At 36.2% G+C, this 8,850-nt stretch overlaps 1 protein-coding gene across 1 annotated transcript; it reads left to right on the top strand.

Annotated features, from left to right (window-relative positions):
• The first annotated feature begins 438 nt into the window (after window positions 1–438).
• LOC105791809 (cyclin-dependent kinase C-2) lies at window positions 439–5,430 on the top strand. Its single transcript, XM_012620043.2, has 12 exons — window positions 439–772; window positions 933–1,014; window positions 1,101–1,191; window positions 1,325–1,354; window positions 1,444–1,553; window positions 1,664–1,736; window positions 1,830–1,950; window positions 2,606–2,723; window positions 3,476–3,615; window positions 3,859–3,916; window positions 4,361–4,431; window positions 4,511–5,430. The coding sequence occupies exons 1-12, from the start codon at window positions 663–665 to the stop codon at window positions 5,055–5,057; spliced, it is 1,551 nt and encodes a 516-aa protein (XP_012475497.1). The 5' UTR covers window positions 439–662; the 3' UTR covers window positions 5,058–5,430.
• The last annotated feature ends 3,420 nt before the right edge of the window (window positions 5,431–8,850 follow it).

Here is an 8,850-nt window from a genome sequence, read left to right as displayed (position 1 = left end):
TCAAATAATTTACCATTTTCACCTTTTTTGTAAGTATTGTGTGGCGGAACTAAAAAATTATTTGGGGTGGAACTAAATTGTATATTTTTATGATAGTAAACATGCAATTTCATTATTTTAATAGTCTATATCTTTATAATTTTTAAAGGATTAAATTAATTTTTTATTATTTTTAGAAAGACCAAATTATAATTTTACCATTACTAATTTAAAATTTTAAAATTATAAAAAATTTAAATGATAAAATTTTCATTTTAGAGGGACATACCTGCAAACCCACCTGGCTCCGCCACCACTTGTTCGTGAGTCTTCTTTTATTTGCTAAGAAAATACGTGGTATTTTCGAAGATAAGTTTAGACTTTAGTTTTGGGCCTAGTGATATTGGGTTGGGTTTAAATAAGCAAAGCAAATATTACAAGATAAGGAAAAGGAAAACCGTAATAGTATTTGAAGTTTGGGAAATAGGGCGAACGGGGCAATGCCTTTGGAATTTGGAATTGGGGAATTTGCATACAATTAGGTATCTTGAGAACCTCTGCTAGTGTGAGTTGTTCAAATCCGCCGCCGTTGGTGTAGTCAGTATTCGGCCTTTCGGCTCAGCTCCAGGGAATTGTGAGTTTATTTAAGTAGCTGCTAAATTGATTCTCAATCAAAGAGTCAGATGGCGATAGCAGGGGCAGGGCAGCTTAATCTGAACGAGTCACCCTGCTGGGGATCAAGAAGCGTCGATTGTTTCGAAAAGCTCGAGCAGATTGGAGAGGGTACCTACGGGTCCGTTCTTCTGCTTTTCCTTCCTCTTATTTACTTATTTTCAATTTAGGGCTTATGTTTGTTTCTCTATTTTTCTTAAATAGGGCGTTCTAATTTCTCTTTGCTTAATAACCATTCACTGCCAGTTTAATTCAATTGCTAGTACTATATGTTTTTGCAGCCAAGTTTACATGGCCAGGGAAATAAAGACCGGTGAAATTGTTGCTTTGAAGAAAATACGCATGGACAACGAGAGAGAAGGAGTATGTTCTCGCCTTATACATTTATGTTTCATATAAATCAAAGAAATTATAGCTAAAAATTGCTCTTTCTCAACAAACTTGTACAGTTTCCCATAACAGCTATTCGTGAAATTAAAATTCTGAAGAAGCTCCACCATGAGAATGTAATTAAGCTCAAAGAGATTGTTACTTCTCCGGGTAATTATACGTGCTCGTCATTTTGCAATTGCCCCTTTTGCTTTTAATGCATTTATTGATTTGACTCCTACTTAAAATTACTCCTTTAACCTTTCCTTCATATTTTCTGGTTTTATATTATTTTTAATTGTAGGTCCGGAGAAGGATGAGCAGGGGAGACCAGGCAAGTGTTGTTCCATTCCTGATTAAAGTTTTATCTTCTCACACTTAATATTTGCTATGGTTTAACTCTTTCCCTTTTTTGCATTATAGATGGTAACAAGTATAAAGGTGGAATTTATATGGTTTTCGAATACATGGACCATGATTTGACTGGCCTTGCTGATCGACCTGGGATGAGATTTTCAGTTCCCCAAATTAAGGTAACCCGTTTTATAGGCAAAAAAGATAGAAGAGAGAGAGAGAGAGGGAGAGCACTCTGCATTCAATCATCATAATTTTGTTCTTCTAACCATGCTACCCTTTCTTCCAGTGTTACATGAGGCAACTTCTTACTGGGCTTCACTATTGTCATGTAAATCAAGTACTTCACCGTGACATCAAAGGTTCTTACCTGAATACCTGATATCCCCTTGTTTAATATAATGTTGTCCTGACTATGAAATCCAAATTAAGGTTCTACTTATTCATTGATGCAGGCTCAAATCTTCTTATAGACAACGAGGGTAACCTCAAGCTTGCTGATTTTGGTCTTGCCCGTTCATTCTCAAATGATCATAATGCAAACCTTACAAATCGTGTTATTACCTTATGGTACAGGTATGTGTTTTTTTTATCCTTGGGTTGAACTGTGTTGGTGCAACTTTTGGTGAGAGGACTAAGAGAATGGATGGATCATTCGGGTGATCAATCTGCAAGGACAGGAAAAGATATTAGAAGGGCACTGGAGTTTGGACTCCAGAGCACCCTCCGATGCTTAACTCAGTATAGGTTCAACCATTCAAGCACTAAGGGTTGAGTGAGATAGAAATTTAGCAGGGTTAGAGAGCTTACCTTATTTAGTGAGTACCTTTCCATATTTATAGGTCTCTGTTCTCTGCCTGAAGACGAATGGGCAGATGTCCAGACCTAATTTCCATCACGGGGAGCAGATCCTATCTTTTAAGGCCGTTAATTTCCTCATATTTCATATGTTATTTGACTGAGCTAGAGAATTTCTGTAGAAGTTTCTTGATGCTAAAACTTTTAGCAGGTGTGAACACGTTGTTCACACAAAGGAAAATTTTTGGGCCTGGGTGGCCTGGGCCTCTTAGGCTGATCCTTATTAGATTCTTCAGTCCTTGGTAGGCTGCTGAGCTATTTCAAGCCCGAGTTTGTGGAGTAATAACTAAGTGTATGCTAACAACCTTGGAATGTATTTAATGAAAAAAATACTAGTGCCGTGTTTCCTTCTCATTTTTGTTTATTTTCTCAGACCTCCGGAGCTGCTTCTTGGAGCAACCAAGTACGGTCCAGCTGTTGATATGTGGTCTGTTGGTTGCATCTTTGCTGAGCTCCTGCACGGGAAGCCTATATTTCCTGGAAAAGATGAGGTTAGTTGCTTTATTTTGGATTAAATGATTGAAAAGATACGACATAATTGAAGGTTGTTACATCTTATGCCCTAGAATATCCAATCAATGTTGTAGAATCCTGGTTGCATTGATAGTTGAGATCTTCTTTGATACTTGTAAAGTGTTCTGGTCATTTATATATATATTACTTCTTGATGATATAAGTGTCTAAAGCTCTTACCTCAGAAGTTGAACATTTTGATGAAAACAAAAGGAAACTCCCAAGAAGAAAATTGAAACAATAAATTTGAGCGTTGATATCATCTCTTTTCTCCCAATTATCTGTATATCTGCCTTATGTTTTGCTTATTTGCGTATCTGTTTTTTTGTTGCCTTCACCAATTTCTGTATAGCAGCAAGCAACCAATCAGTCCAATTTCCTTTTTTTTTTATGTAGCCTTTGCTGAATATGAAAGTATAGTCGTTTCTGCATCTATCAGAGAATTATTTTCATAAGACGGAATTACTGGTTTATTTGTATAGCCTTGTCTATGGTTTGTTGAAGTTTTGGATTGAAACTAGATCTTACAAGTTATACCAGTACAGGGTTATCATGTTAAACTCTGCGTGAAAATTCACTCCTAGACACACACACACACACATGCAAGATCATGTGCGTACACATGTACTCACTCATTTGCATATTGAAAGGTATTCCTATTTCATGGGCCTTTCTCTGGTAATTGCTTGCAAGACTCCAGTATGAAATGCTATACTGGTAATTGTTGCAGCCAGAACAATTAAACAAAATATTCGAGCTGTGTGGAGCACCAGATGAAGTCAACTGGCCTGGGGTTTCTAAGATTCCTTGGTACAACAACTTCAAGCCAACAAGGCCAATGAAGAGACGTCTCCGTGAAGTTTTTAGGCAGTAAGTTCACTTACACTGTCATGTAGCACTTTTCCCCCTTGAGAAGTTTTTAGCCATAATGCTGACTGATATGTGGGGTCAGGGAACTGATCCTTGGCTAATGTACCCTACCATTGATGTCATGTGCCTGAAACTTATTTATAGATATTGGTCTACTTATGGTGGCATGTGATATTTTAAACTCTGGAGTATTTGTTGAAATTTATCTTATCACTGACATACATATCTGTCAATTTGCTATAGTTTTGACCGTCATGCTTTGGAATTGTTGGAGAGGATGTTGACTCTTGACCCTTCTCAGGTACCATTTGGTATATTTGTTTGCTTTATATCATTTATGCTTCATAAGAATCACAGGATTCTTTTCTCTGCTTCAGGTGATCCTTCACTTTTAAATCATATGACTATTGAGTCTTGACTTAAATCTCAGGGTTCATTTGCACAGGAATTGTCTTCTCTCTAGCCTTTCAGATCAAAATGATTGGTTAAATGGATTAAACCGAGGAATTTGCTGTAGTTTTCTGTAGATATATATTTTTCCCAATCAAACTGCCTATGTGGTCCAGTTGCTTCATCTGACTAGAATTAAGCCAATTTACGTTCATCAATTTGCTCAAAGTTTGAAATGTAGAACTGTACTATTGATTTAGTAATTGCAATCAAGAAAAGCTCAAGCACTTATCTTGCTCTTTGAAAGTTAGCAGCTAGTTCTCATGTGATTCTGTTCTCTTTGTTCAAAACATAGAGAATTTGTGCCAAGGATGCCCTTGATGCCGAGTATTTCTGGACTGACCCATTACCGTGCGATCCAAAGAGGTTTGCTTGGATTTCCCCTTTCTGGTTACTTCTTATCTTTTTCATTTTTATGAATTATTAATGTTTCCTTTTGGTTCAGCTTGCCTAAATATGAATCATCACACGAGTTCCAAACCAAGAAAAAGCGCCAGCAACAGCGACAACATGAAGAAAATGCAAAGCGGCAGAAACTACAGCATCCACAACCTCATGCTCGGCTTCCGCCAATTCAGCAGTCTGGCCAAGCACACGCACAAATGAGGCCTGGACCTAATCCACCCTTGCATGGTTCTCAACCTCCAGTTGCTACAGGGCCTGGCCACCATTATGGGAAGCCTCGTGGCCCTGCAGGTGGGCCCGGAAGGTACCCCGCAAATGGAACAAGTGGGGGATACAATCACCCAAACCGCGGTGGTCAAGGTGGCGGGGGTGGTTATAGCAGTGGGCCATATCCACCACAAGGACGGGGGCCACCATATGGCTCAAGTGGTATGCCTGGTGCAGGTCCAAGGGGTGGTGGGGGTAGCGGTTATGGAGTTGGAGCTCCCAATTACTCGCAAGGTGGGCCCTATGGAAGTTCTGGTGCTGGACGTGGGTCTAACATGATGGGTGGAAACCGGAATCAACAGTACGGGTGGCAGCAATGAAGTTGCGATTTGATGATGTATGAATGTAATGAATGAAGTTGTGATTTGATGATGATGATATTAATGTAATCAATGGCACGGTATAAATAATTAAAGAAGTAGCAGCGTGTCATGTGTATTTTGTCGTCAAAGGTTAAAACTGAGTGAGAACTGAGCAGAGAAGCACTGATGATGTTAGCCGACGCCACTATGGAATTGATTGCCAAATGCCAATACATTACTGGTTCTGGTTTTGGTTCGGTTGGCAAGCTGCCTCCCCTTTTACTCAGCTTTAAAGAAATTATTTGCGACTTTGGGTTTTAATGTTTTCCGTATGATTATACCTATACGTGACATTAATTCAATTGAGTTCAAACAATTTTTTTTTCTTTAATTTTTACCCAAAGATATTTTCTGTTTTTTATTTAAATATTTTTCTATAAAATATAACTATGGTGTCACTTGAATCATAACACGCCCAACTTTAAATATATAAAATTGGGTAAAAGAACCTTATAGATTCCTGTATTGTTGATAAAGGAGCAAACAAGTCTTCTAAAAAAAGCAGTTACGTAAAATTTAAGTACATTGTTAAAATTATTATTTGCAACTGAAATCATCCAAGTGGATAACATGGTAGATGACTTCTCGGTTTATGGTGACTTGAAACCGTCCAAATGCACGACATGGTTGATGGTTTTTCAGTTTACGATGACATGTCATTAATGGTGTTGACATGGCATTATAGAATATTAATAATTATATATGACGTGGAAATTTAAAAGATTGTGGGGTCAGAATGATTATCCAATATTAGCCGATAAGTTTGTGCAATGTGATTTTTAAGGCGGCTATTACAATATTTGTCAGTTGTCTACGACCAATCTTGGAGAAGCTCATTTTGCCTAACCATTCTAGTTCTATTGCTAGTCGTCACATTACGAATAACATTGTAGAATAACATTGTAGTGGCTTAAGAGGTGATTCATTTCATGAGGATTACCCGTGAGCCTTGTCTGTGGATGGCCATTAAGGTGGACCTGGAGAAAGCGTACGATAAAGTTGTTGGTGAGTGGGGATAAAAATGAACTTATGGAGAGTTAACCAAAGGCTTCAAGGTGTGTAATCACGCCATTATCTTTAAGGTTCCATTCACCTTACCTATACTTTGGTGTGTAAAAAAGTTACTCGCAAATGAATCTCAATGATACAATGAAACTCAATGAATGTTTACATTTTGCACTGACGAAAATAATCCACTGAGCATTGAGCGAAGGATAGCAAAAGAATCAATTTCTATAAAGAACTTCTGCAATAATTCTTTATAGAACAATATTTGAATACAAAAGATGGTGAGAGAATAGAAATAAATGTTTTCCTATTTTTGCTTGTTTGTACCAAACAAATGAAAGTTCACTCTTATTTATAGGAGTTCTCATGCCTCTTCATAAAGACATAACTGTCCAACATGCTTATTTGGATAGTCACATCTATTACCAATGAACTCAACTATTCAATAGATATATATTTGAATAGTTATAATCCTTTGTTAATTAACCCAATGATCTTATCAATATGAATAGTGGCAACTCTTGGTCAATAGCCAAGTAATATACCTTTTGGATCATTTGTAACCTTTCATTTGTAACTACTGGAATATTATAAATATTTCGAAATTGTTCCAACAAGAGTGAAATGGGATTTCTTGAAGGATGCTCTTATGTCATGGGCCGCACAAAGGAGCTTGTAGCTGGTGCGCATATTTCAGACCCTTCATGTTCTCTTAGGGTCATTTGACTCGTCAAGATTGACCCATCACTTGGGAGAGACTCAAGGCCCGTCTACTTGAATCCTGGTTGAATTGAAACACTCTAGTAAATTGTATTTTACTAGGATAATTCTTGTAAACCCTAAATGATAAACATGTTTATAATTTAAATCCCTTAGAGTTCTTTTATTGTAGATGAGAACTAATAACAACCATTAATTAGATCTGTATCATTGGATATGGGGGAACTCAAATATAAATAGATGTCTCCCCCTTCATTTGTAAACACTTCATTTTTTCTGAGCTAAAGAAATATTTGAGAGCATTTACTCAATCACTTAGCGTGCACTTTCTTTCTATGTATTTCTTTGTTCGTTCATAGCTTCTTCCTTTTCAGAGTTTGCTTCTGCTTTGCTTCAGCGTCTTAGAGAATTTTTGCAAGAGTTTTTGGTTTTCGAGAGTAAGGCTGACTTATGCAGATTTGATCCCAAGGAATCGCCTAGGGCCACGTGGTTTGCCAGAAAAAAGTTCTAGCCCTGTGACACTTACATGTGCAAGGCTTCCATCCTCTCTGGTACAATTAATCATGCATTGTGTTTCAACAACTTCTTCTCAAATTATATGGAATAGGGAGATTACAGAGTCCTTTTGGTCAACCTGAGGAATATGGTAAGGCACCCTTTTGTTGCCATTTTTTTTGTGATGTGTATGGAATGACTAAGGAACTTAATTAATTAGGAGGTGCAAAGTGGGGCATGGGTACCAATTAAACTATTTAGAAGATGTCCGGAGATATCACATTTATTTTTCTCAAATACTTCGTTTTGTTCTGCAATGCGAATATGTATCATGCGGACTTAATGAGTTGTGTGTTGTCTCTCTTCTGTAGGTTCTTGAGGCACAAGGTGAGTGTGCCCAGAGCAAAAATTTATTTTTCAAAGTCGACGAATGACAAAGTTGCATTGGCGATCAATGAGAGACTTGGGTTTGTACGAGTTTATGACTTGGGCTTCTATTTGGGTACTCCTCTATTTCATTCTCGTGCTACCACAAGAACCTTTCATTTTATTATGGAAAAGGTGCATAAGAAGGTCAATGGATGGGATGCTAAGAAGCTCTCTTTAGTTGGACGTGTCACCTTAGTGAAAACAATGTTACTAGCGATCCCAATTTATTTCTTGGAGGATACTTTTACATGTGCATACCCAAGCTTGAAAGCCAGCCCATGCCGATTTGGGCTTGTAATAATATGAGTTCGAGAAAGTTCAAGCCCGTAACAGATCCGAGCTTGAGAAAATTTGAGCCCTACAGAATCCAAGATCGAGAAAGTTCAAGCTTGTAACAAACTCGAGCCCGAACCAATTTGGCTCAGGCCCGAGATAAATTCGACTCAAAGCTCGAAAAAGCCCAACTTTATAACTGAACAACCATAATAGACATTAATAATTAATATAATTTTATGATATTACTTAAAATAGAAATAAATAATATTTTTTTTATTTTTTGAGAAATATATTCATAAGCATTGCATATTTATATTAAAATTTTATTAATAAGAAAAGTAATAAATAATAATTTTTATGCTAAATTATAAAGTGAAATATTTTTTAAATATTAATTTAATATAAAATAATTTTAATACCATAATTATATATGTATCATAAATATATAAAATTATTAATTATTAAAATCTATAAAATTAAACTTAAATAATAATATAATAATATATTATGTAACTATTGCTAAAAGCTAAACTGATTATCTAACTCGACCTTGAACTGATATTTAAATTAGTATATTACTAATACATAAAATAATAATATAATACATACTATTAATAATATAATATATAACAATTACTAAAAGTATTAATACATATATAGCTATTGATAAGTGCTAAAAGCAACATGTTTTAACCTTATTCTTAATGCATTTTGGGTGATTATCTAATGTTAATTGTGAATCTTATGCTCCTAATCCTTTAAATTTATGTTTTAATACTTAATAAAGCATTTGGAAGCAAAAAGAGCGAAAAACGAGCAAAAA

The sequence above is a fragment of the Gossypium raimondii genome, chromosome 8 (genome assembly GCF_025698545.1).
Source record: "Gossypium raimondii isolate GPD5lz chromosome 8, ASM2569854v1, whole genome shotgun sequence".
NCBI lineage: Eukaryota > Viridiplantae > Streptophyta > Magnoliopsida > Malvales > Malvaceae > Gossypium > Gossypium raimondii.
This window is presented reverse-complemented; position numbering and strand designations above follow the sequence as displayed.

Bases quoted from the DNA above. Each gene is read 5' to 3' on its own strand.
- LOC105791809 (XM_012620043.2), top strand. From the start codon at position 663: ATGGCGATAGCAGGGGCAGGGCAGCTTAATCTGAACGAGTCACCCTGC. The intron at 1,192-1,324 runs GTAATTATACGT...TTTTAATTGTAG, and splicing joins AGAGATTGTTACTTCTCCGG to GTCCGGAGAAGGATGAGCAG. The intron at 1,554-1,663 runs GTAACCCGTTTT...CCTTTCTTCCAG, and splicing joins TTTCAGTTCCCCAAATTAAG to TGTTACATGAGGCAACTTCT.